A 27,825-nucleotide genomic window follows, 5' to 3' on the forward strand; every position below is an offset into this window, starting at 1 on the left:
AAATTATTTAAACAATAATACTGTAATAACCGTGAGTTAAGATCGTTTTGTGCAGGTCAGTGTTCTGGACCAATAAAAAATATAAAAATTACCGTATTTTGTTTTGCTATTGCTGTATTGTAAAGTGAAAATACTATGGTAACATTTCTGCATTTTGGGTCGGAATTCTTAATGCTAATATTGTCTCTGACTGTCCGTATTGTTAAGTTAAATTCATCAAGGTGATTAAAAAGGCCTTGTACTTCCAGAAATTCTCTTCGACCTTCATAATTCTCACAGTTCCCATTTATATTAATTCAAAATTGTATTTTTCTTCTTCAGCTTTGGAATATGGTGACAAAGTTATGAGATAAATTGAGACTTAGTCTATAAACTATATATGTATTTTGAGTTCAGCAGGAGTTGTTTATTCCTGGACTAAAACGGGTATTTAATTTTACTTCCTTGAAGCTACAAGATGCGTTTGGTCTTTAATGTTCTCGGAAGGCGATTGCAGCAGAAAGGGCTCTCTACATTATATTGTGGATCAAAATTGAAGGTAATCTAAGGTTATATAAGGATATAATAATGGCCATGCTTTGATTTTTATAGCTAGAATTTAGGAGTTTCTAGGTGGGGCTTGAGATTGACATGTGCAAAATTGGTTATGCTACGAATTTAGGACTCAGCATTCAAACTTATAAAAATGAAAACACATTTAATTTTACTTATCACAATATTTCTATGTCAATTTATTATTAGTAGGCCTAACTGATATATATTTTGTTATTTCAAGCTTTCAGCTCTTTCATTGCAGCATGCAAAACTTTTTGCAACGACTTCAGTTAATCACGATGAATTTTTACGAAAAATGCGAAACATCGGAATTGCTGCTCATATTGACTCAGGAAAAACTACAGTTACAGAGCGTCTTTTGTTTTACACTGGAAAAATCAGCAAAATGCATGAGGTGAGAAAATAGTGAAAATATTGTCAATTTTCATCGCATTGAGTACATGAATCTACACAAACAGCTTAGCTATTTCCTAATCGGACATAGCTGACATGGACTGGTAACAGAAAACAGGAATAATATTGACTTATTTGTTTCTGGGTTAGATATGAAAGGCATATCCTTTCATATATTACATATTCATATAAGTATGGTAGTATGATTATCTAAGATAGCATTTAAAATCGTTTTTTATATGTAGTATTTTCAGTATAGAGCTGTGCATGAAACCTATCGGACCTACGCTCATGTCCTTGAAAAATTCCATTCATTTGTTGTTTTGCTTTGTGTTTTTGTAGTTTAATTAACTCATTTTCTAAATTTGATGAAGTTTGCTCGTGTATCTATCTATCAAATAAACACAGATGCCTATTTTAATATTTCGTTTGATCTGTTTCGTACTTCTATGCAATATATTTTGACTTAGATGTCTTCTCGTAATTTATAATACTTTTTTGTTTCAAGATCTTTCAAAGTTTGATAAAGTTTGATACTCCTCATTCCATAGTCTTTTTGAATTATCAATTAATTGATTAATTCCGGGGGTTTGTCCACTCTTCAGCAATACTTTTTTCTGAAAGTTTTGTTTTGGAGAATGTAACATTTGATATTGTCTTGTAGGTGAAGGGAAAAGACAAAGTTGGTGCGACAATGGATTCAATGGAATTGGAGAGACAAAGAGGAATTACCATTCAGTCAGCAGCAACACACATCACATGGAAAGATCATCCTATTAATATCATTGATACCCCTGGTCATGTGGATTTCACTGTTGAAGTTGAAAGAGCATTACGAGTGCTGGATGGTGCAGTTAGTATATTTTCCTATTATTTTCCTGCATTTTTTAGTGCATCTTATTAAAGTCATAGGAATGATCTGCTTAACAATTGTGGTTGCTGATATTGATGACTTTTTAACAGTTGTATTGCTACCACCCAGTGATATAGCGAAAACTTCATGTTCATCCATTCAAATATTATATATATATATATATATGTATAATGTGCGTTTTTCGGGTTTGACACCCGAGCCATAAAATTGATTTAGAATGTTGTGTAGGTATTGTTATATTATATTCCACAGTTGAATGTACAAAATATATTATATTTGGAATTCTTACTCAATTTTACCAGTCCTAATCTGTAATTGGGTTATAAAAACAAACTCAGGATCTTATTTTATTTATCTGATCTGATTATTTTTAAGGTTCTTGTTATCTGTGCTGTTGGTGGTGTTCAGAGTCAAACATATACAGTATATCGACAGATGCAGAGATACAATGTTCCTTGCATTGCATTTATTAATAAACTGGATAGAATGGGAGCAAATCCTCACAGATGCCTTATGCAACTAAGGTCTGTTTTTTGAGTGTTATTATGAGTCTTTATATCCTTTTTTTCTTGTGATGCTTTTTCACGACTTTTGCTCCAAACAGGGCCCTGTACAAGCAGCCACAGATATTTACTTATATGTAAGGAGCTTCTATCATTTTGGACGTTTCTAAATCTGTCAGATTTAACATTGCCCACTTCATTTATTACACCCTGGGTGAGGTAGGGGTCATGAGAATTTAACCCGAAATTTGCTATGCCAACAGAGGCAAGTCTAACGCTTCAAATGCTAGGCCAACATCCTTTTAGGACTTAATATATTTTGATCATTGAATACCGGTAAGTACAAATTATGACTTGAGTCTCGGCTATCCTGCCTTCATAGGTTATCCATACATTCTATCTACATGTTAGATTTTGGTCAATGATATTTCAGAGACAAACTTGGACACAATGCAGCCTTTATGCAAATTCCAGTTGGTCTTGAGTCGGAATCGACTGGGATAGTTGATGTTATATCAAGGAAAGCGCTGTATTTTGAAGGAGAATCGGGAGAAAATATTGTTGAGAAATCAATTCCTGACAATTTAGTTGATATAACAGAAGAAAAAAGAAATGAATTAATAGGTTGGCATTTGCTTCATGTTTTGGGACCTATAAATCATTTTATGCTTTGTCTTACAAAGGAAGATTTTGTCAGTGACAATGCACTTATTACTTATCGATTTTAATCGGTAAGTATGTTGATAAATATTTGTCTGTTTGTTTGTCTGTTAGATGCACGCGATATCTCACGAAAGCAAGATTGAATCTGCTCCAGATTTTGCATGTGCATTTGTCATATGTCGTACCAGTAGTATAATTAGCGAGTTATTAATTGATTAGTGGTGGGACACAAGGTGCACTATAGAGTAAGAGCACTGTTTTGGGGGATCCCCTAACTTTCGATTGATAAGTCTTCAGTCTCTGACCCATATTCTCATATTTTTGTATTATTTTGTTTTTGCAATGTGAAATAAAATTATTTCTCTGGATTCATTCCATCGTGGATTTCTATTGCATGAGTTGAGCTGGATTTTTGTTAACTTGAGCATTTTTTCAATGATGTTATTAATTATTGCTGAAATGCAAGGGACTGTATTTTGAAGTTAAATTGACCATCGTGTTAGACTCTTTTATTTTCCTAATATACTGTCATGTTTGCTGTCAGGTATTTTGGCAGCTAAAATGACATTGCAAAGTTTAATAAGAAATTCGACTTTTTCAGAATGTGTTAGCAACGTTGATGATGAGTTAGCGGAAATGTTTCTTGTTGATAAACAGCCCACAGATGAACAACTTTATGTATGTAATCGAATGCATTTATTTGAATATTCACATTTATCGGGAAGATAAATTGACTGTATTCTGTTTAACCTGTATGTCCTAGAATAGACGTAGTCCCATGTCAATGCTATATATGCACTAATAAAACAAACGCAATACACAGTGATCAGTGAGTTTAGGAATGCTTTGATCAAAACTTCAAATATGGTTTGAAAACTGACAAAAAAATGTTCTGCTACAGATGGAAAGCTAATAACAAATGTCAGCTCACCTCATCAACTTGTCAGGTATATATTATTTTTCAAACTAAGAAAAGTGGAAATAATTTGTGGTATGCTTTTATATTTCCTTGTAACTTTGTTTTATTCACCATCCATATCAATATTACGTAAATCCTTATATAATTTTCTTCAGGATGCTATTCGGAGAGCTACAGTTGCCAGAAAATTCACTCCAGTATTTATGGGAACTGCGCTTAAGAATAAAGGAGTTCAGCCTGTGTTAGATGCCATTGTCAAATATCTTCCTGATCCTTCAGAAGTAAAGAATTATGCGTTAGATAATTCAAAGCAAGATGAGTAAGTTTACATTGACTGGATTCAATTTGTTTAGTTACGCAGGGTCGAATGCGGAGCAGTTTTGATTATCAGTTTCTAAATAAGGGGAATTTGTATTTACAGAGCGTTTAATTCAATTTGGATACTTTTGCAACGTCCATATATTGTTGTTTGTAGGCTAAGAGGTTTTTCCACAAATGAAAAATTGACCCATATTAGCGTAAAAATGGATGTACAAATTCCTCAGTTGTGTGACGGTTTCCATCAGTAATTGAGTAGTTAATTGTTTAATAAGACCGTCTGAAGCAGTGGTCGGCAACCACCGTGCTGCGGTCCATCGCCGGTCCATGGAAAGGTGACACAAAAGCGGACAAGGCCCTAACAAAACCTCTATAGTTCAACCACTTACCCTACAAATAAAAAACAGCACCCAACAGCTAACCAGACAAACACAACGCATTTGAGCAGCCTGTCTGACTTCACAATCAATTCCCATGTCATTATGTCGCAATAATGCTGGGTCAATTGTGTCCTCTGCGCCAGGGTAAGAAAGTCTCACACCAGTTCGAATAAGATCTCTCGAACAAAATGATTCTCGCTAAGAACGTGACTACTCCACTACTGACTCATAGCTAACCATCAATAAAGTCAAACATCAATCAATACCCAGACTAGAGACAGAAGGTTTACAGGCATTGTTACCTTTCCCAACATCCTATTAATGTGAGGCCTGGTTTTCAATATTGATAACTACAAAAACGAAATATCAAAGTAGGCTGGATGTAAGAAACACGATATGTGTGTCGTTGTTGACCATATCTCCAATATGAGAACAGTTAATCGCCAGCCAACAAGTACATATCTCGCAATAAATAGCATCACTTTGGTTTTTTAGTATATTGTCATCATAAGTGTCCTAACGCGTATAATTTATTGCATGAGCTTAGTTTGTTTGTATAAAAGTGGTCCGCCAAAATTTTCGCCAGGCTTTACAGGTTCGTTACCTAAAAAAGGTTGCCGACCACTGATCTAAAGGTGTTGTTAGTGCATTAACTTATGACATAAAAGCCATTTTAATTTATATTCAGTATAACTAGAATTTTTTTGTTTTTTTGATGTTGTTCATGTTGCATAATTTTATTTCAGAGAAGGAAAGGGTGAAAGGTTACTGATGAATTATGAAAGAAGTTTCGAAAATCCTGCTGTTGCCCTTGCATTTAAACTTGAGGTTGGCCATTTTAATTGTTTTAATTGTTCACTCTCAAGATATGCAAGTTATTCTATGTTTGACATATTATGTTGGGAAAAATATTCACTGAAAAATGTACTTTATGTCTTATTTTTTAATTACAGCAAAGCAATTTTGGGCAACTAACATATCTTAGAATATATCAAGGAGGATTAGAAAGAGGCGATTTTATCTACAATACTCGGACTGGTAAAAAGTCAAGAGCATCAAGATTGGTGCAAATGCATGCAGATAAAATGGAGGTTTGTGTGTTTCATTTTACTTCATTGTTCAATGATATCAGAAATGTAATAATAATGTGATATATCAACAATTTACATTGTTTTATTTTCTTTACTAAACAGTAGCTATTTACATATTGTGAAATATCAGTGGCTACTCATATAACACCTTGTTCGCACCGAGATGCACATGCACAAGTAAACATCCTATTAAAAATATCCTTTTGTTTTATTCAATCTCAGGATCCCATTGAAATATTTTTTTATTTGATCTTATATTAAAGTATAACTATGGAGGTCTCAATTACTGGTAATAGATTTCGAACCAATGTAATATAATTTTGTTCGGGTAGTTGGATTGCCATCGCTCAATGGCCCACACAGCAGAAAGAGTTCATGGTTTGGCGCATTGTGCTAAGCGTTAGGAATATGCTTGCCTAGCTCTGTGTTCGCTGGTTTGAATCCTGTTGCAGGTAATGATGTGTGAAAGAAGTTCTGGACTTCTCGTCATCCTATGGTGGTTCACATAAGCGCTGGTTGTCTACGTAGTATTCCACCATCAAGTCCATGCATCTGAACCAAACAACTGGCTAACTAATCCCATACCCAGCATTGACTGGTATTCGGACGTAGGGCCAGGGTAAGCCGAATGATTATGTTGCTGTATCGGCTTTCCTCTCCCCTCTGAATAATTATGAAAAGCCTATCGTATCCTATATATCTGGCAAGCTATTCTCATATATGACCTATACTGGTAACTGGCATCTTATCAACCCATCTACTTTAACATTTTTCAACACCTCTTTTAGGATGTGAATGAAGTGTTTGCTGGAGATATTTGTGCATTATTTGGAGTTGACTGTGCTAGTGGTGATACTTTTGTAAAGGACAAGAAATATCAGGTTTCCATGGTATGTATATATGTATTTTTTTTTTCCTTTTTATAATAACCTTATCTTAAAATTATGCGATTCCAATGCGTTTTTTTTAAATATGAAGGATTTAGAGTAATTTTAAAGTAGATTGATTTCTATATCAATTGTCAGGAATGTTGGTGGTGCTTTTTTCATAGTTTAAAAATGTGTTTTTTATTTACAAAGCTTTTTTAAAACTGTTGTATTTGTTTGTATATTTTGAACCTTGCAGGATTTCAAGAGCTTTTGAACTAGATTAATTTCAGTGTCAATGATTACAGTTTGTTGAATATGTTCATGTTGCTCTTTATCATAGTTTAAAACGTGTTTTGCTGCTTGTTGTTTGAAATGAGGGATTTTATAATCCCAATCACTTGTATTAAAACACCATGTCTACATTCATCTTGTCTCGTATACATTAACCTCATTTATCATAACACTTTGCTTCAATTTTTCCTCTATTGTAGGAGTCAATTCATGTTCCTGAACCAGTAGTGTCAATGTCATTGAAATTAGATGCAAGAGATGATAGCGGGAAGTTGAGTAAAGCTTTAAACAGATTCACTAAAGAAGATCCAACCTTCACTGTTTTTTGGGATCAAGAAGCAAGAGAGGTTTGTTGCCACATTATACCAATATTTATTATTTCTGTTTTAGTTATGAAAAGTTCAGGGCTGCATTTCAATATGTTTCGCGTATGAATGAACATATTCATCACTTAACAGCTTCTCAGTTTTAAGAGCATCACTTACACCAGTGGTTCCCAATGTGATGTTTAATACTTCTCATTCGGTGCCAAAGTTTCCCACCCTTGCTATGTTTTTGCGGTATGGCCAATTATATCTCATACAATTTCTATACGCATGACTATGACTTGCATATATTTTCGACATAATTCTGCTCAACACCTATCACTTCATTCCTGATTTTCTTCTGTTTAGAGAGTGGTATCAGGAATGGGAGAACTTCATTTAGAAATCTACGCTCAAAGAATTACAAGCGAATACAATCTTCCTGTTACGCTTGGAAAACCAACTGTGGCATTTAGAGAAACAATTGTTCAACCTGTAGAGTGAGTTAACTAAATTTGGTGTGATGATGGTTAGATAGTTATGTTAGAAGCATGTGAAATACCGATGTTAGATGATTAATACTTCTACACAAGAGTATCTCAATCATTATAAAGGTTACTGAACATGGCTTGTCATAACTCCCGTAGTATGTGTACCAGGTTAGGGTTAGGCCATAATTTTACTCCGATTTTCCTTATTTTAGTTCTATTACGAGTTCGGACACTTTCTGTATTAGCCAAGTGAAGATACATAGGTTTCAGTCCCTTCAGCCCCTAATTGTAGCTTAGATGCTAATATGTGACATATGCTCTTGTATCAAACACTTGGCATTGGAAAACTACTATATTTTTGGAAGGTTCACACTCATGGGTGAATAAAAGACTATTATCCTCTGAATAATTAGGGAGTTATCCACTTTCCTTTCCCACAAGATAATCATGTGAATTCGATCTGGGCTTCCCTTATCTCATACTTTACATGGGCTGTTGTGGTTAACAAATGATAAAACTGCACAAGCATTTAAAACATTAACATAGATAAAATTCTGACTAAAAGGCTAGGGTGGATGGAGATTACAAGTCTCCATTTAATGCTATTTTGCTTTACGTGCCGCCTCAGATGTTTTTTGCTGCAAGACAATACTTGCTCGTTTCGCCAGTTCACTATTCTCCAAATGAAACAAATACATTTTGTTATTCTAGTTTATTAATAAAAATTGGCTAATAATGCTGCTATGAAATAAGGGCACAAAAAGAATAATGTGAGTAGCACTAGCAGGACAGAAAATTAGGTACTCCCCTAGTGTGTGTACCAGGTTAGGGTTAGGCCCCAATTTCATTTCGATTTTTCTCATTTTCGTTCTATTATGAGTGCGGGGACTGTTGGATGTAAACACAACTTGATGTAAAATAGGCGAACAAAATTAGTTACCTCAATATTGGTACACACACTTCTGGAGCGCCGAAAGTTATGCTGGCTGTACTATTTCAATGCTTAAAATGAAAAAGTATCTAAAATACTTTCCTAAAATCGAAGATGAGAATGTAATTTAACAATGACTTGTTTACGACATCTTTGCCTAACTAATGATGCCAGTTCAGTTGAATTGATGACAGCAAAATAAATTGTGATATATGTTTTGAAGCATTGGGTGACTGACTGGAAGATATGCGCTAATTATGATGTTGCTTTATTACATTTTTGTCTCACTGCAGCAGTTCTTCTCCCGCAACGTCCTGTTAAAACATGATTATGTTTATTGACATTTCTAATATGCAGGTCTTATTTTTTATTTATTATACTTGTTGCATGCTCTAATAGAATAAAGCTGATGGGATGAACTATCTCTCGGCAAGTCAAAATGTATGAATGCAATGGATATGTGTTAGATGTATAGATTTTTATCCTGGCGCATTACTGCCGGAACATACCTTGTCAAAGCCATTTAATGGTGTTGGCTCACTGTATGAATCACCGCTTGTCTGCGTTGGAAGCAAAATATAATATTTTAGTTTTGGTTTTTGGGGAGTCCATTTTTGCAATTAACAACATAATGCTATCAAAAAATTATACTCACATCTGCTTCTTCGTTGAGAATCGGCGCTGGACGAAATCCCGATCCTTCTGGTTCCGTTGGTCTGTCCCCTCTACCTCCTTCGTCTATGTCAAAATCCTAGGACAAATTTTAAAAATAAGTAGTACATTTATTTTTATTTTCGTATACTTGTCATCTTTACTGCGTCATAGAGTCACTCTAGCGCAGTAGTTCTCAAAGTGCAGTCCGCAGTCGCTTAGCTTTAGGGGGCCGCGAGACAAGTTCGACTGTGGCACAGAAGCACTACTTATGATGTCATGCTAGTGCAGAGTTTCTCATAATTACGCACTCCCCTTCGAAGACATTATTACGTGACATATCGAATGTTCTGGGAAGTTCTGAACTTCAATTGCTGAAGCATATGCAAGGTGCAGTCACGCTGACGGAAACAATCGCAAATGCAATCGCACGTGTTATTAGCGACTTTTTCAGTCTTCCAAAATTTTCAAAAGGGGGGGGGGGGGGGGGAATTCCAAACAGGATGGCAGAGTGACATGATTTGAGAGTTGCATTGCCCCAAACTGAACCCAAGATAGAAGAACTAGTGGAAGCCAAGCAGGCGCACCCACCCATCTATCTCATTGAACTAATGTCATGCAATGAATGAAGGCTTGATGTACCGTGTAAGCATTCAATTCTTTAGTGGATCGCGAGTCATCAGATAATTTATAAGGGGAACGTTATGCATAATTTTTTAAGTTTAATAACCACTGCTCTGGCGAGATTGTCATTCTGGTGATGGGGTTGCAATTTTTCTTCGTTTGGCAGTTGTTTTGATTTAACGTACGCTATACTCTCTTTTGTTCTGTAGCATAACTACAGAGTCCAGTGTTAAAAATTAGTGTTTTAATATACAACAGCAAACAAGCTTTTACACTTCTCTACAATAAATAATATTAGTGCTGATTAATGATTTCGCTCATGCTCTCAAGGCCGCAGCCGCTGTTATCAGTTGTGGTCGGTTAGAGATGTAAAATATCCACCTCAAGAAGAAAGATACGTGAAGTGTTTCAGCTCAGTTTTATGTATAAAAGCTTTGTTGTTCTTAGTAAGAATTATGGGATTTTCATTGTCTCTAGTTTTTGCTTAGTTGCGATTATGCTAAGCTTTTCCTATTTGGAAGGATTTGGATCATTACGAACTAATTATTTGTTGCTATTGCATGTCAACGGAAAATTGAGAAAACAAATTGGCGATTTACCGCTTGATTCTAACCTATTGCGGTAATCCGTAATTTCTTTTGTATTTCGTCAAACAATGCATTTGAATTTTTGTTTGCATAGTTAAAATATGTTTTTTGGAATGAACGGACCCTGGTAAACTTTAAATTTTGTGTACGGACCTTCAGTGAAAATAGTTTAGTCTCCATATTTATCCATGAGGAAAGAATGACCGATAACATATTCAGATGGCGTATCACGGCCTCTCGTACGATTACCAGTCCATGCCGTGTAAAGGATAAGTTAGATAGTTTTTTGTTTCAGATGCACGGGCTTGTCTGCAATTTGCCTATTTACAAACGCTATGCGCATATTAAAATAAAGGAAGTCTGCAATGTTACTAACGCTGTTACTTTTTATTTGTGTTCATTTTCGTTGCCAGATAAGATTTTACATTTACCTGAGGGAAAGTGACGATGGGCAAAGTAGTCGTTGTAGGTCCTTCTGTTGTTTCTTCAGTTCTAGGTTTTGTTGGACGTCTGCTTGGTGTAGGTCTATGTGGTAGTCTACTCGCAGGGACTTCTACTCCGCTGCTCATTGTAAAGTCTTTGCATCGTATGTGAATATTGTAGGCAGAACGTCCGGGTTGTGTCCAACCCGAAATATGGCATGATCTCTCTGGGCGCTGTGAAGGATAGGGAAAAAATAGTTTATTTTTCTTCCCCTGGGAGAGAAAAACCAGTAAGACGACGCAATACATAGCGTGCCGAGACCCCTCATCCGCTTCCATATCGACTAATGGATCAGTTAGCCAGTTATTTGTTTCAAAATCGTGGACGTGATGGTTGAGAGAGCCCTAACCGATCAGAGGCTATGTGAACCACCCTACGACGGCGAGGAGTCCAGCAATACTCTCGCATATAATTGTCCCCAACAGAACTCGAACCCACGCAGTATGATCAGAGGTGCGATGGCAAGCCTACTCCTAACGCTTCGTATACGATGGGTACAGCCGCAAGTTGAGCAGTTTAATAGTAGCACAACGGTTTTTGTCAAATGTAATGTGTTACTTAGCATTATAAGTTCGGACTTACATCTCGTTCAACTCCACACTCGCAATTCCCAGACCTGCATTCTGGCGCCAATACCAAGGTTGCTGTTGCCCTCATGTGATCGAAGACGCACACTCCGTTTGTGCATTTTTTACATCGCCGTACCTGTCGAAGTTGAAAGAAAATTTCAAAGCTGATATGACTGCTACAGACGCTTGTTTTGAAGATAGGAGCATAAAACCGTTGAAAAAATGAATGTGCTCGTTCTAACTTCTGCGCGCGATGATAATTACGGGCATTTTGACCAGGTATAAAATTTAGGACAATATTAAGACAATTAAGGTTATTCTCTTGATACTGCAATGGTTTATTAGACGAGTTATACGGCCTATCAAATAATACTTTCATCTAGAGAATTTTTCTATCTCTCCTGCTTACGCAATCGCTTACTACATGGGTTATAAGGCTTATTAAATAATATAAATAATACTTTTGGTTTGGATGATTCCTATATTTATCCTGGTAATGCAATCTATTATTACACGAGTTATGCGGCCCATTAAATATTGAATAGTTTTGTTTAGTTTATAGAGAATTCCTATATTTCTCCTGATAATGCAATCGTTTATTACACGAGTCATACGGCTTATTGAATAATCCTTCTGTTTAGAGAATTCTCATATTCTCCCGATAATGCAAAATCGAATAATATAAATATTACTTTTGGCTTGGTGAATTCCTATATTCCCTTATGATGCAATTTCCTATTACTCGATTTATACATATTCAATTAAACATTGCATATATGGGTTTTATTTTTGTACAATAAGACGCATCGTTCTGGTGGTCAATGTTTTTGACGTTTTGCTATTTCGACAACGTTGATTGATTATGGAGACGAACAATAGTCTACAGTGAAAGTGTTGTTTGGGGGGAATTAACGCCACGAGTTAATGATTTATTGTCTTGGTTTTCGTTTTGCACCAAAGTTCGCATTGTTTCCCAATGTCCCAGGATACTATACCGCATACCAATTTATTCCTGTTATTTCAGGTTGGAGCTGCCAAACCAATATCGATGTCATCTGCGTGATAATTCTTTATTATCTCCCCTACGTTTTATGTTTTTCTCAGCCGTACATGATAATATATATTTCTAGACGTGAATAAATTGGTTTGATGTAATACATAACGGGTGGGCCATCCGCAAAAAAGCCATTATTTGGGAAGGATTTAAATCTAATCGTCTTTGGTACGGTTAAGCCTAATATCCATAACCTAATATTTCACGATTGGGAAAATTGATTCTGCAAACATGTCTTGACCGTAAATTTACTCATTTCCCTAGGTCGTCACCAGTTCGCGTCGTTTGAGTGTTTTAATTTATTTGGTACCGGTAATTGTTATCGCGAATTGGGCAGAATGTACAAGTATATATAAGCCTATTGAATTTTGATGGCGCTATATTGAGACCACTTGTATAGTATTTTATATCACTTTTAGAGTACTTGCGTACGGTAGTTATAGCTTTGTATGTTTTGAATGTTGCATTATTTTATCGAACTCAAACTTTGATTAAAAAATAGATGAATAGATATTTGATTTATAAACTTACCCCTGGCCTTGCTATTCTCTTGATCGCAAGAATGTCTCTACCATCTCGTTCATTTATTCTCGCTAAGCTTTCCCGTGCCACAGACATTATATCAACATGGCGAATGGTGGGGCATGAAATGCGCCGAGAGTGCGTGTTTCTCCTGTTACTGAACAAAACATATATTCTTTGAATATGAGAAGCAAGAATGTCTTTGCATGTGCAAGCATATGTAAATATGACTCATTCATTAATTTCGTAAACAATTGATATCATTTCTTTAATATATATTTTTTAAGCCGTGGTTTCAATTGGGATCTGTGGCACCCTAGGGTCCCGCCGTTACACTCCACCTTTCAAATCTGAGACACCAGGTTAGAGTTTGGCCATAATTTCAGTACAAATACTACTGGAGTCACTTGGTTAATTCCGAACTCGTAATAGAACTAAAATAAGGAAAATTGGAATCAAATTATGGCCTAACCCTAACCTGGTACACATACTACGTTCCGGTGTCCGCCGTCTTGGTTCACATACTTCGGGAGTACCCTAATTAATATTTAAATATCTTATAAACAAGAATAATACAGACAGGCTCCTACCTGGCAGTTTCATATATCGATCTCGCTGGCAAGTACAGTGGTCCTTTTCTTCCGATAGAACGAGCCGAAGATATTTTGAGTCCTTGCGTCATGGACGGTTGAAGTTTTCCCGCAAATTTTCTGTATCGCATTCCGACGGGCGGCTGACGACGAATTCTACCAGCGGGTACAAAGTGACTGGAAATAGATAAAAAAAAAAATAGTAGGAGTTTGTACCGATGTCATCCATCTTTGAATCGAATATTGAATGTAAACGTTTGCAATGCAATCTTTATAAATCTTTTTACAGAAAATCTTCACTACATTTTGTACCACGTATATATTCTTACACTGTTGTGACAAAATTATATCATAGATTACATCATTTTCACACCTATTTATGCAAGTTACAGAACCAGAATTTATAGTGACAGATACCAACAATTTACTAGCACTATATTAGTGAATTTATTGAAAAAAAATAGTCAGGGCCCGTCGATTGATATTAGCTGTTAAAAAATCACCCAGTGTTTTGCAAACTTGCTATTTTCGGATTCATGAAATTTGGTTAATGGTGGATTAAACTATAAACTATAACTATATCTCGACAACTAAAGTTCGAGTTTGAGCTACTATATTAAGCAGGTAATGTTATACCAACTATGATTGTGATTGTCCAGTACTTTTGGAGATGTCTTGGAAAATCAAACAGCCACCAAATGGAGCTATTTCTAATGATTGAATATTAGTTGATAAATTTTTATTCAATTTACTGAAATCTTATCACAAAGAAGTAACTTACTACGATGTAGTTTCAGGTATTGCCATGAGTATTGCTGACATAGCAAGAAGGAATCCAATCGCTCTTTCCATCTTCTCACGTTGCCCTAACAACCAATGTACGACTATTAAACTGCAAATGACAAGAATCGTTAGTGTCTTTTCGTTATGTACAAATATTGATGGAAAAATCGTATTGAAAACTGATTGCTGACTTTCCAACAAGAACAAACCTAGCATAATTTTTGGAATTCTGTCTCTGCTTTCTGCCTCAGAAAGCTCCGTCGATGCCGGCTTTTTGGGGGTGTGTCGTGGGTCGTTACGAGTCATAGTCTGACTTTGTAAAAATTCAGGAAGACAATTTTTTAATATTGTATGTAATAGATCATGGTGACATTTAGAGGCAAATCCACGTACATATCTTATCACTTTGAATACTTTGGAGAACAATGGTTCCATGGTAATAATATTAATCCTGAAAAGATAAGCACCAATAAAACATCTTATGCGACGACAGATGATATCCAAGTCGATTTGCTCTCCTGCCATTAGGATTATGCGATATGCCTTGGTTTTAGGTTTATACTTGAACATTGTCCTAGCTTGGCATCTCTTCATCAAAGGCAAAGTCTACTACCTGGTATATTTAAGAATTGACATATCAGATTCATCACAAATTTTGATTTTTAAGTATTCTCGTGAATGCTTCTCTGATCGAGTATAGCGATTCCCAATGCGGTTTGTTTAAGCTGTCTGCCTTCATTTCAAATTGTAGTTGAACCATAAATACTATCTATTTTATACCGACGGCGAATCATTAGGGTTCCTTTTCGTCGCAGAATTGCGGCGCAAAGGTGTGACTCATTTTTTTTTGCAACATCTTTGCGGCATTTTAAAGAAAGGTATACAAGCCTATATCACTTGGCTGTGATTGGTCAATTGGTGTTGGTATCTATTTAAAGACCACGGGGGTGCTACAATTTACGAGAAATACATTATTTCGAATGGAAAAATATTGTTTAATTATATACATTATTTAACTTATTGGTTCGATGAGGGTTATCTTATCTGTCTACTCTCGGTTTTTATTGTCAGATGAAATCATCTTAGCTCGGTATAATTATTTCTTTTATTTGGTTTTCTATGCAGTATTGTTCATTTAAACCAATTAACATTATAATTTATTCAACCGCAGGCCCAACCGTTGCACAGTGCATTGACTATTGATTGAATTGTAATAAAAGAAACCCACCGTGTTTGGTTCAATGTACAATGTTGCAAATGAGAAATAAATCGCGAGAGCAGCAACCGGACACCGACCCCAAAATAAATCAGTCTGGTTTTGTATTAGTCATAATACCACTAATCCCTTAGGAAAGGTTCAAATAGTCGCTCTTTGTAAACCACTGTAGTGTGTCGTACATTGGGGTTTGTTTGGCCGAGTTCAATTGAATTTACCTGATACCTGATTGGATGAGACCCAAGAGATTTCGCTTTCGATTTATTTATATCTGCCAACATCTTATAATCTGGTATAGATAGTGTTTATTTCCAAAAGTTTAGCTCTTGTTTTGGAGAGCTCTTTTTGAGTAATTGTGGTCCAGGGGTTTAATATTTAATAGTTCAGAGTTCAAATCGTAAACAATGAATGATCCCCTGTCTTCATCGCTTCATTTTTTTTTAAATTATGCTTTGAAATTGGCGATTTCGAATTATTTTAATAAATCTATTCAGTAGAAAGATACTGACGCATGCCAATTTATACTTACTAAAGTTGACGTAAATCTTCATCTCACTGCGTGAGTTGTAAATTTCGGAATAAAATCGTCGATTTCGATTATCGGATTCCTTACCAACGAAACGTCCTTGTGATTTGTATTAGTTTCGTTGCCTGATTTCATTAGTTATATTTTTTTATTTCGAATTATGTTATTCCATAAAATTGAATATAAGGGTCTTCGCGTTAACCTTCTACATTGCGATCTTATTTGTCTGACCGACACCTGAATGTAGATAGGTATTAATCGTTGATAGTTATGTAATATGTCTGGTAACATGAATTATAAATAACTGTACGAACTAAGAACATCTCGAGGGAGCAAAATCCGTTATAGACTCGGACGTGGGTTCCGCAGTTCGGTTCATGCTAACAGCATAGAATGAAAAATGGAACGTTTATACATAATATAATGGTAAACTACAGACTTCGCATATTTTTGACTGTTTGTGGGCTTTCATTGACTGTTCTTGTTCTAACCCCGGACTCCTGATCGGAAACGATGCTCAAAGTGTTATTTTCGAAAAAAATTTCAGGTTTTGCCCAACGTCTGTCATAAAATTTTTCACATTTTCATAATCCTGATTGATGTGGTCACAAGTCATATAACGGTTGTTAAATTCGGGATCGCGCTCTTTATATTTCAACTGCGCATTTATGTCAAATTTACTAGTATCGTATGTTCTGTGTGCCCATATACACTGATATATACACGCTATTTCTTGTATGTCTCTAAATTGGACCCTATATCATCGCTGTTTATTATTTTTAACTTTCTATCCATACCACCATCTCTAGCCTCCTCTACGTTACTCCATGTCCAAACGAATCGTTCGTTGGACTGAGAAAAACTATTGATCACTGTTGGATCACAATAAGCCCTTATGTATACATTTCATTACTCTTCTTTGTTTACCATCGTTTATCACAAGTTCGTTAACTGGGGTTAACCTGGCGTTCTCAAATTTAGTGAGGAATGCTGATTTCTGTCATTCAATAAGCACTTAACCTCCATTACTGTTTGGTCTAGTCTGTATGGTAATCCAGCCTTATCCGATTACTAAGCGAAAATTCAACATTTACTCTGTAAAACTAAACCGTCTTATTTCAACAAAATCCTTCGTTTCTATTCATATCCATTAGAGGTACGTTCTCAGCAGATAACATTTTCTGCGGGAGTGATTAAATTGAATCAAAAACTAATCAAAAGGCATTCTGTTGTTCTTAATTGTTTTCTGACTAATTGTTCTCAGTTGCCAAATCCTGGTAAGTCATTTACCACGCATGCGATGCGGGTAAAGTGCTTGTTGCCTATTTTCTCCCACAATATCCCCGTCCCGGACTAAACTTTGCAATATTACGTTGTCTGCCATATATTTATGTAGTTTGCTTTTTTCTTTGGAATTTGACAATTTCTCAAAAAAAAATGTTGCATTATGCATTTGTGTGTGCACTGATTGCACTTTAACTAAAGTGGTGTCAAAACATTTCTTGGCCTCTGAAGTTCTCTCGCTATGTGTGGCGACCGACCCATATCCAAATTTTATGACCGTTTACAATTTGTAATCATTTCGAAAGAAATTCCAATTATGGTGTATGATCGATGACGTCTTTTAGGGTCGTAATTAATTTAAGGGGATCTAACACCCCCCCCCCCCTTTTAAAAAATATTCGTTTTTTTATCATACACAGCGGGTTTTCGTAGCTTGACACACTTTTTAGACCTTAAAGACTCCTGAAACCCACGGACCCACTAGCCCATACGGTCTATCTCGCATATCAGAAATTACACAACCACCCTCTCTTCTTTGAAATTTCCCTGAATACGCCCTTGCAGTGAATGTACATAGGAAACATTAACAATAGCATATTTTAATTTAGAAATCTTGTCTTGTGCATGCCATATTTATTATATCTGCAATATTGCATTAGGATAGTGCTATATTAGTTACTTGTGTGACCAATTCCAAATACGGACGTAGCGCTATAACATATATGTATAGAAGGAAAAACATTTGGTTGTATGTCTCAAGCCCGCTTTAGATTCCTTGAATTGTTGTAGGTTTTCAACAGTCGTGTAGCCAGATGTACATGCCCATGTGGGTTCAATGACGAATAATGCGATTGGATGTCTAAAACCTTAACGATGACAAATGCGTATGTTTTGAATACTATGAACTTCTGAATATGGCGTTTAAATATTATTTTGTCGTAGACTGATTACCGATTACTCTGGCGAATGTAATCTCTCATTTTAGCCGCTTTCGGTATTTTGAGATTTTCATATGTCCATTTAGGTCATTTTCTTAATATGTACGGTGTTCTGTCTGTATCCCGTTGGATTTAGATTTTAGTCCAGTCGTATGCGAGAAACTTATGACTATTCAAATCTGTGCGACTTGCATACAGTTATTCGTAGGAAAAACATCCTCCATAATTATGACCACTTTGTTATTTTGCATTATGCCACGTGGTTTCATTATATGTTGGAGAGATCATACTCGCCCACCTGGAATTAGTACCTCCCGTAAGTTTTAATCTGGGTAAATTCTTTTGGATAAGAAAAGTAAATTAAGAAAATAGATAATTTGGTAATCCGCAGTGTGTGTACCAGGTTAGGTTTGGGCCATAATTTTATTCCGATTTTCCCTATTTTAGTTCTATTAAGTAGTTCGGGGACTGTCTGTGAATATACCCACAGGTTTTAGTCCCTTTACACAGCTTGATGTGAAGTAGGCGAACAAAATTAGTTCCCTCCATCCTTGTACCCACACTTCTGGAGCGCAGCTAATTTTTCGTCAGCTGGACTATATATGTGTGCTCCAAACCCTGTTACAATATACGTGATTTCCAACATCGGTAATATTTGTAGCTATGACTTCACTAAATAAAATTCTGTAACTTTTCGAAAATATTGGTGCTCTGAAAATAGAAGGATAAACTGGTCTAGTAGGATTCTTTAAATACAGATTGCAAAAACAATTTCGAACCGCGATCGATTTTGTCAAACTTTCGTTATCAGTTATACTATTTCATTTCGAATTAAATGCGATATGAGATTACAGCTACGGTATATGCTTTTACCAAAGAATCTATTTCAAACAGTTACTTAGCATGTGGTCCCAAACGCAATGTTCTGAATTCCATGTTTAACTGGATATTTGGACCTATCTTATATTATTGTTCCCAATTGTAAAGCTATTGCAGTCGTAAGCGAAATACTTCACATTCCAATACAATCTGCTTGTTTGTACTATAATCAGAATGAAACATAATGTTTCTTGCGTGTGGGCCCCATTACCAACGTTATCTTTACAACTGAATAATTTTTCAATCTTCTCAATATCAAGTTCATCAAATTTTTCTTTTTTGAACATAAACGACTTTGGAAAAATACAATAATTTATCAAGATTGTATCTCCTACTTGCGGAAACATCTTGCAGTTTATATAGTGTATATTGCAAGGTTACAGTCGGTCGTAGCGGCCTAAGCGTCATACAAGAATAATCCGTCATTAGAGTTCCAGATCGTTCAAGCAAATACGGAAGAACTGCGCGTCGGTTTCCTGACTAATTCCAGGTGGTATTTGTTAACGGAGAAGCATATATTGATAAAATTCAACCTCTTAAAAATTATTCCAAAATATATCCCTCTGACCATGTAATTCAAATAATAAAGCTCGCGGGCCTTCGTTAAAATTAGAACTTAATGTCGTCGCCTGACTTGATTGCGAAATTGTCGGTATTCCGTTGTATGTATACCAGGTTAGGGTTAGGCTATAATTTTATTTCGATTTTCCTTATTTTAGTTCTATTACGAGTTCGGGGACTGTCTGTTTCAGCCAAGTGAATATACCCCCTGCCCATAGGTTTCAGTCCCTTTACACAACTTGATGTTAGGTAGGCGCACAAAATTAGTTATCTCCCTATTGGTACACACACTTTCTGGAGCGCCAAATTGTTTCCAGAATGCAGCTCTTCTGTGAATCCAATCGAGAAGTATTTCTTAGTATCAATCCCGGATAGAGTCTGTTGGACTTAGAAATTAGATGAATGTAATCCAGCGCGCGAGCTATCTTTAAAAATTAGTTTTCGTTAATGGGAGATTCGGAACTTTTCGACCGCGCGTTTTAAATGAAACACCTGTGCGGAAACGAATTCCAAAAAAATTAAGTTCTTATAAATAACCTGCCGGAGAAATTCCATCACAAGTTGAGGCGATTCGATACAATTATAGCGATCAGCGGCGCCTAATTACATAATAATGATCACCTATTAAGTTTTAATATTTTTTTGATTTACATTAAGTACCTGTTGTATTATCTGCAAAATGTATAGTAGATTCGTTATAGCATATCACCAACCACAAGTATGCCCACCCCTTATTTTCTTTTAATATGTCTTATTTTGGGTATAGTGCGGGGTTTTTCTTTCTTGTATAATCAAGCATTACAGTGGTTGTATTATGGGAGCCATATGAATACACAAAACTCAACTTTAAAAGACATCGTCTACTCGACTAGCGGCCCATGTATATGCAACTGTCTTACAAGTTACAAATTTAACTTTCTAGACTCGATGCGGTTTTGATTAATTTCTCCCAGCTCCATTTCGATTTATCTCCAGATTTCTGTCTGTGGTTTGGTTTTTCCCCTTCATTCGGCTGTTAATTTATCTTGACAGGGGTGCACAACCTCCATTACTTATTACGCCTTACCTATACTTGCCTTGTGCAAATTTTGCAGCTAAAACACACACCACAACGGCCGTTGTTGCTCAACCGAAAATTCACCATTTTACATTCTTATGCAACATGTACCATCATCTAGATATCATCGCCATTTTAGCAAAATCAAATATATATTGTCGTCATCGAACAAATTCTTACAAAGCCACTCAGCTAAACTATACAATTTGCATGTTCGCTAATTAATTTTTCCTCTCATAGTTATCACAAGTACAATTGTTTATCAAATGCGAAGTCAAAATAATATAATGTATGGTACTATGTCGAACTGTTCAGCTGAAAGTTGAGTTCTTGTTCTTCTATTGACTATAAATACAATGTCTTGGAAGTTGTGAAAGCTGATTCTACTTTTGTCTTCGGTCTTTTAAACCTAATAAAAATAGCTATTCCTTTAGCACAACTGCATTTGCATTCTCTGTCACCAAATAAAATGCTAACATTGAAAATAAAATATCAACGGTTTAGATTAAAGTCATGTATAAATACACACCCATTGCCAATCTGACCGACTCAAGTCAAAGCATGCCTAATTAGCATGTGATGGATAGCACTTGTACTACCACTCCGAGTTTTTCGGTATTTCGGCTATTCTGGTACAAAATCGCAGCACAAAATTTTTAAAATGATTTTCATTACAAACATTTATTCATATTTACTTCTTATTCCCCTAACAGTTTGGACTTCTCGAAGCACATTCGCGTCTGAAGACCATATCATACGACTTAGATTATTGAGCTAGCGCGATTTTTGCAAATCCATTAGTCGTTACTGTAATTAAGTTTATTTTGGTTTCCATTAGCACTACAATACCCTCGGTCTTTGTATACACTGCACATTGATCTTTACTCTCGTGGTCATTGTCTAACTCCATTTATCTGATAAGTTATCTCAAGGAATTTCATCGCGACGCCTAATCCTACTTAAGTAATCAGAGTAGAATTGTCAGGGTATCCCGAACCTCGTTGCTAATATCAGTCTAAATGGGCCTTTTTAACAACGCACAAAATGTCTTCACCATTTCAAACGTCTTTTAATTTTAGACTCCAGTATTTAATTTATTCGCATGTTACAGAAGGAAAGTATTTCGTAACTCCTATTTTCGGTATTCCCGTAGTATGTGTACCAGGTTAGGATCAGGCCATAATTTTATTCCGATTTTCCTTCCTTTAGTTCTATTACGAGTTCGGGGACTGTCCGTGTCAGCCAAGTGAATATACCTGCCCATAGGTTTCCGTCCCTTCACACAACTTGATTTAAAGTAGGCGAGCAAAATTAGTTACTTTCATATTAATACACATATTTCTGGAGCGCTGTATTTTTTTTTTAATTTGAGGCATATTAGTCGAAAACATCTAATGTCCTCAGCAAACTCTTTTCATTTGGATTCATACATACGTCACTGACTCTCTACTTTTGTCTGTCAGAAATCGATGATGACCTTGATAGAAGTGTCGCCAAATGCCATAATAAACAATATTCGTTTATTGGAATTTGCTTTTACTTGCCTGAAATAAATAAAGACAATCGGTTTCCTATTCAAGTATATTGAAGTTGCTCAAACCCAGTAATCCAGCCATGGACTTCGATGGAAACGCGTGCGAAGAAATTTTATTTTGTAATCACACGTGACATAGAATCAAACGTATTTCCAAGTGACATATTGTTGGATACTTTATTCAAATTCATTGCCTTTTCTGTCTATGACGACAGTTTTTGTGTCGTCTTTTACCGATATATTGGATTTAATTTCTTAGCAAATAGTTGAAATTAATTTACCAGACACTCTGAGCAAAATAAATTAAATTATGTTGACTTAGCTCTTATGGTCACGACCGTCGTGGTCTGAAGTGATAAATATTTCTCAGATACGAATGTTTTATTGAATGATATGTGTTTAATTTGGCGATGCACTGATTTAATAAATCATACTTGGGGTTTGGTATGTCTTTTATTGTCTGAATTGTATAAATTATAAACCTCGGATCAACTTGAAACTTGTTTTAGTCAACAAAAAGATTAACTCTATTATATATTTATTATATATCCGATATCCGATTTATTATATATACATCTAATGTCCTCATTATATCCTCCTTATTATATAAATCGGATAGATGATATGTTTTTGTTGAAACTTTGAATTATTTTTTTGATTTTCATGTCGAATAAAAATTTTATCAAAGTTTGACGGTAATTGAATTATACGTATCTAGACATTAATATGAATGTAGTAGTTCAATCATGAGTGAATCATTCTTTTTTGGTTTGGCCATGTACAAAATCATGCAGGACCATAGAGTTAATCGATACCACAGGAAATTCAAAAACACTTATAGTATTTTACATATACACTAAGCGAGTATGCTAAAACTTGAGTACAAGCTACTGAAGCTAATTAAAAAATACAATTTGTCAGTTTTTTTTTATCGGGAACATGAGTGAAATATTGCAAAATGCGGCGTAAACAATAGTACCCACCGTTCACAATTACAAACGGTTAAAGTTGTTTCGGCGGTTTTTGAAGATAATTCAACCAGATAATATGTTTTTCTACTTTTGACCGATTTGACTAAACAATGCTTCCAAACGTGACTATTCTCACTGCTAATTATTCCAAGAATGTCGGATCTCTTTGAGGCATTCACGGTGCTGTTAACAAACCGAAATTTCGTGAAGGTATTTTTAATAACAGCATTCAACACCAATGGCTAAATATTGGGTTATAAATTATTTTGAGAATTCTGTAATAGGACATTAAAATGGTTGACGCGCGATGAAATAAAATATAAAACGTCTTTGTTGCATAAAAGAACAAATCCGCGAACTCGGCCCCAAATCATATTCGGAGATATCTTCAATTATATGTCCTTCTCAAAAAAATGCATGTCCCACGCTTGTCCCTATTGTCTCACTTGTACCACACTTCTCACTTGTATCACACTTGTCCCTTTGCCTTACTTGTACCACCATTGTACATCCTTCGCCACTGTTCTTAGTTAAGGTAGATTTAATACTTAGGTCAGAAGTAAGCATATGAATTGAAATTCATTCAACTGGGAGAGTGTGGCTCACGTGAGACATGTGTGGTACAAGTGAGGGGGATATTGAGACAGTCCACCGGATGTCGCTTTCGAGTTTTGCGGTTGACGTACGCAATGTACGAAAAGTGGAAATCTAATTAATAATATATTATCACCCATGCCAATTCTGTCCTGTCGGTTGTTAATCTGTCAGTACAACTGATAGACAATATTTCATACTATTTGCTGTACAAGCTTTGCTTTATTATCTTTGCCAATTATGTACATAGAAGAACGATTAAATTAAATAGAAATAAATTAACACTTTACATTTGAACAATATACATTTCACCAAACATTCAATAATTCATAACATGTGCTACAGCTAATATCCGTGGCTGAATTAATCAATTTAAACAATTTCTTCAATTAATTAAAAATACAAAGTCTATTAGTTGTTGGGGTGGTAGTAACAAATTATCATATTGCTGGTTGTTCAATAAGGTCCAAACCCCGTAAAATGATATCTCTTCACGGTGAAATGGGTTTTTTTTAAATTACGTAAAATTATAGTATGTCACAATAAATTCGAAATTGTGAGTGTAGCCTGCTTGGAAAAATATGACCTAAATATTTGAAGTTTCAGAAGCGTCAGAAGCGGTTTGTTTTATATTCGTGTTGTTCAGATTTAGACTGGATGGGGTCTGCCATCATCCACTCCCCATTTCTTTTCGTAAAGTGCTTTTGGTTGACTTTTTGTGGCGCCTTCTCTGATGAGGTTGTTCAGCATTTCGTATTTGTCGCCGGCCATGCTCTCCTGTTTAAATTCAAAATTATATATTAATTTGATGCAATTTATCACAGATTTGAATCAATATTGTCGGTGCCTATTTGCCTGTAACCGAACTTTATTTTATTGGGTCCAAGGTTGAAAAAAATTACGCTATGCTATTTTATTGTTGAAATACATCTTTGATGAAACTTTTATATTCTTCAAATTAATAGTTCGTCTGGTATTTGTTTTCCAATAAGATTGGGTTTATGTAGTTCATACTCGCTGAAAGCCGATTACTAAAAATATCTGTTTCATGTGTGAAATTCAAATTTTGGGATTGCCAGGAAAGTATGATTCATTACTTTCCGCACTGGGATATGATTGTGAGATTCCACAACCGACAACAAACGTAATAAATGGGTAATATCGATAGGCGCATCTGCTAATGGACGAATATGTGTTTGAGGTATAAACTCTCAAGCGGCTAAATTTCGTCTCAATCGGTAAAAACAATTTTAGCGAACGCCTTTACACCAAATGTTAGACTGAACTGTATACAAAAACCCATTTAATTCTTGACTTTTTGGAAATTATTTAAAAGACGATGCGTAGCTGTATTTTACAGACCCGCTGCGCAGGGCCTTATGTTACTTAAATTTTATCAGATGGGGTTTAAAATTGATCTGACACAGACATGTATCAACACGGATATGTTGAATCAACGATTTTGAAATATTTGCAATGACCTTTCGACTAAAATTTCCAAAATGTTAATATATTTTGCAATTTCAAAATAATATTTTGAATAGTTGCAGAAACTTGATCCGATTCAGTATGTATTTAGTGTATTTTTCATATTGGTTCACATAAACGTATTTTTTCGCTTAATTTGCACATAAATACTTATCCTGTCTATCATATTTATCAAATCAGATTTATATCGAAATACGTTGTTTGATTTATTCCTATTTATCTTGTACTTTTGTTTACCCGGAATGACTTCAAAATATTGTTATTGGATTGAATAGTGAAATCGATTCTTACCTCTTTAAGTCCAGATTCTGAGAATTGTGAATATGAACTATCGCATAACACGGGTTCATTCAATATCAAAGATTGCATGTCGAAAGTAGCAACACACGTTTGTAGGTTCTAAAATATAAGAAAATATGTGTCAATATGTCTAAATACAATAATTTTTGATTTATTGTATGTTTGTGTGAAGTTCCGAAGTGGATTCTTTAGCTTGGCCACCCAAATACGGTAGCTAATAGAAGGTTGAGCCATTTGAAATTCTAACAATATTTATAACCAGTTTCATTATCCTCGACTCGATATCATTACCGCTCTAGCTATTGATCTGTTGTTAACTTATACGGTGGTAATGGTAACTAAATGATGGTATCTTAATGTATACATTGTTAATGGCAATTCTTTAAAAAGCTAGACTCTTGCCAGAGCGAAATCGTAGTAAAATGTATAAGTTTCCAGAGTTGAACTATCCACAAAATTCGGATTGGGCCCCAAGCACAGATTATTTAATATTCTTTCCAAATTAGTCTAATTTAATCATTAGTACAATTATGAACTTGGTAAATGACACAAACCTACATATTAGCCAAAAAGCAATGTCGGTCATTTCAAGTTAACTTACGTATGATGCAGGAATGCAATCCTCGACACCGCGCGCTCCGTCACATGTTATTTCTCGCATCTGCATGACAACTTGACACTGGTCCATATCGGCCTGTTGGATTTTGTAAAGTTTTGTATTTCATTAAAAGTGGTTTCACCCAACGTTAAGATTCGTTTCACAGACCGATCACAGTCGAGAATGAAATGAAGTTCATGCTACCGGTTACCATGGTTGGGGGACGCATACTTTGATCATCAAAATTGTCTTAACTAGAAGTACCCGATTATTTTTTATTTGGTGAAAAAAAAGTTTAATTTTTGATCGACACATTCCCTTGGAGTGATTCTAACATAAGAATTATAAAATAAACTTTTACTCACGGAACAATCGCTGACTGGTTCATGCAACAGTTTGAAAAGTTTGTTCTCTTGCGCTCCCTCGCGATTGTATTCAGAAACCAACCATTTAGCAAGAACTGTTCCGATAACAGATTTTGGTCTTCCTGGAGCGCTGTTTGGCAATGGCTCTGTAAAAATAAACATACTATGATTAGCCACAGTCATCAGGATGAGGCAATGCAAGGCTTGTACGCCTATGACTTGTATTACCTCGTATGCAGATAACCTGGATTTGTACTGTCAGAATTACACAGAAAGAACAATAAAAACCATCAATTTTGATCCATTTTCTATTGCGATGTAAGAAATAGCAATGTATGGTCTTCGCGACGACGCGATTGCCGACTTTCCACATTTGAGAAGGCGGGAATAGGCATGGCGAAAAGTGAATGCTATGGAATAATATCACTGTTAACATTAAGGGTGGAAAAACTTACCTCTGAATTGAGTAGCAACGTTGGAAATATCAGCATCATAACTTTTTAGTGATTGTCGGCCTCCATGTCCAAATCTATGCATTTCATCGTCGTTCATTGGCAAATACACGGCGTTTGAAATCTTGGCGAATGTTGCTACAATAGCAAAGCATAAGGCAATTTTGGAATTCATCTCGAAAAAGTGTTGTCTCGTGATAATGGTGTATAGGACTATAGAAAGGCTTTCACCGAGTTTTAGTTCTGTATAGTATATTATACTGTAAAAAAACAATCATTTTTAACAAATACGTCAATATTCGCAGTTGATTGTATGTGGTACAGCGAGCTTATTGGCGTTAAACGAGGTTTTAGTTTGCGTTTTTTTGACTAATTAAGTTTGATGGCTAATTGTGTGTATTAGATAAATCTTCGAAAACTTTCGTACGCCGTCAAGTCAATTTTTCGATTAGGCTATTTTTAATTCTCTGTTTTTTGCTTCCCGTTATTATATATAATTTCAGATTTTAATTTTAAAATCCCACAACTATTAAAGTATTATATTCATAAAAAACGTAGCAGTCTCGTATTCACTACGCAAAAATGACCTTTTGCCAAATTTTGACAACAACTTCTT

The 27,825-nt window shown here is 35.4% G+C and overlaps 3 protein-coding genes across 6 annotated transcripts in view; 1 reads left to right on the forward strand and 2 right to left on the reverse strand.

Moving 5' to 3' along the window:
• Nucleotides 1-322: 322 nt before the first annotated feature.
• Nucleotides 323-27,825, forward strand: part of LOC120328446 (elongation factor G, mitochondrial-like) — a 38,017-nt gene continuing 10,514 nt past the window's right edge. Inside the window, exons 1-12 of one of the 2 annotated variants that reach the window (XM_078114488.1) lie at nucleotides 323-538; nucleotides 776-949; nucleotides 1,613-1,801; nucleotides 2,198-2,346; nucleotides 2,759-2,949; nucleotides 3,590-3,666; nucleotides 4,063-4,226; nucleotides 5,352-5,433; nucleotides 5,559-5,696; nucleotides 6,485-6,586; nucleotides 7,057-7,203; nucleotides 7,531-7,661. In XM_078114488.1, the coding sequence (XP_077970614.1) occupies nucleotides 458-538; nucleotides 776-949; nucleotides 1,613-1,801; nucleotides 2,198-2,346; nucleotides 2,759-2,949; nucleotides 3,590-3,666; nucleotides 4,063-4,226; nucleotides 5,352-5,433; nucleotides 5,559-5,696; nucleotides 6,485-6,586; nucleotides 7,057-7,203; nucleotides 7,531-7,661 (1,625 nt within the window). In that variant the 5' untranslated portion in view covers nucleotides 323-457. The remainder of the gene's footprint in view (nucleotides 539-775; nucleotides 950-1,612; nucleotides 1,802-2,197; nucleotides 2,347-2,758; nucleotides 2,950-3,589; nucleotides 3,667-4,062; nucleotides 4,227-5,351; nucleotides 5,434-5,558; nucleotides 5,697-6,484; nucleotides 6,587-7,056; nucleotides 7,204-7,530; nucleotides 7,662-27,825) is intronic. The other variant, XM_078114489.1, reaches the window with a different exon arrangement.
• Nucleotides 8,560-14,986, reverse strand: LOC120328447 (uncharacterized). 3 transcript variants are annotated; one of them, XM_039394935.2, is made up of 8 exons: nucleotides 14,445-14,986; nucleotides 13,664-13,840; nucleotides 13,083-13,224; nucleotides 11,511-11,633; nucleotides 10,877-11,101; nucleotides 9,239-9,334; nucleotides 9,093-9,143; nucleotides 8,560-8,897 (listed from the first exon to the last, which is right to left on the reverse strand). In XM_039394935.2, exons 1-8 carry the CDS (start codon nucleotides 14,969-14,971, stop codon nucleotides 8,868-8,870), a joined length of 1,371 nt encoding a protein of 456 aa, XP_039250869.2. In that variant the 5' UTR covers nucleotides 14,972-14,986; the 3' UTR covers nucleotides 8,560-8,867. The 3 variants fall into 3 exon arrangements, with proteins under 3 accessions (XP_039250869.2, XP_077970616.1, XP_077970617.1); XM_078114490.1 differs by having other exon boundaries at nucleotides 13,083-13,230; XM_078114491.1 differs by lacking the exon at nucleotides 9,093-9,143 and having other exon boundaries at nucleotides 13,083-13,230.
• Nucleotides 24,209-27,467, reverse strand: LOC144425285 (uncharacterized). The gene is made up of 5 exons (XM_078114851.1): nucleotides 27,213-27,467; nucleotides 26,758-26,903; nucleotides 26,396-26,488; nucleotides 25,786-25,893; nucleotides 24,209-24,783 (listed from the first exon to the last, which is right to left on the reverse strand). Exons 1-5 carry the CDS (start codon nucleotides 27,382-27,384, stop codon nucleotides 24,655-24,657), a joined length of 648 nt encoding a protein of 215 aa, XP_077970977.1. The 5' UTR covers nucleotides 27,385-27,467; the 3' UTR covers nucleotides 24,209-24,654.

This window comes from Styela clava, chromosome 7 (assembly GCF_964204865.1).
Source record: "Styela clava chromosome 7, kaStyClav1.hap1.2, whole genome shotgun sequence".
In the NCBI taxonomy this organism is placed as follows: Eukaryota; Metazoa; Chordata; class Ascidiacea; order Stolidobranchia; family Styelidae; genus Styela; species Styela clava.

Bases quoted from the DNA above. Each gene is read 5' to 3' on its own strand.
- LOC120328447 (XM_078114490.1), bottom strand. From the start codon at position 14,971: ATGGCAGGAGAGCAAATCGACTTGGATATCATCTGTCGTCGCATAAGA. The intron at 13,231-13,663 runs GTAGGAGCCTGT...TGTTTTGTTCAG, and splicing joins TCGATATATGAAACTGCCAG to TAACAGGAGAAACACGCACT. The intron at 9,335-10,876 runs GTAAATGTAAAA...AATTTGTCCTAG, and splicing joins CCATCGTCACTTTCCCTCAG to GATTTTGACATAGACGAAGG.
- LOC144425285 (XM_078114851.1), bottom strand. From the start codon at position 27,384: ATGAATTCCAAAATTGCCTTATGCTTTGCTATTGTAGCAACATTCGCC. The intron at 26,489-26,757 runs GTGAGTAAAAGT...AAAATCCAACAG, and splicing joins AACCAGTCAGCGATTGTTCC to GCCGATATGGACCAGTGTCA. The intron at 24,784-25,785 runs GTAAGAATCGAT...GAATTTAAACAG, and splicing joins CAGAATCTGGACTTAAAGAG to GAGAGCATGGCCGGCGACAA.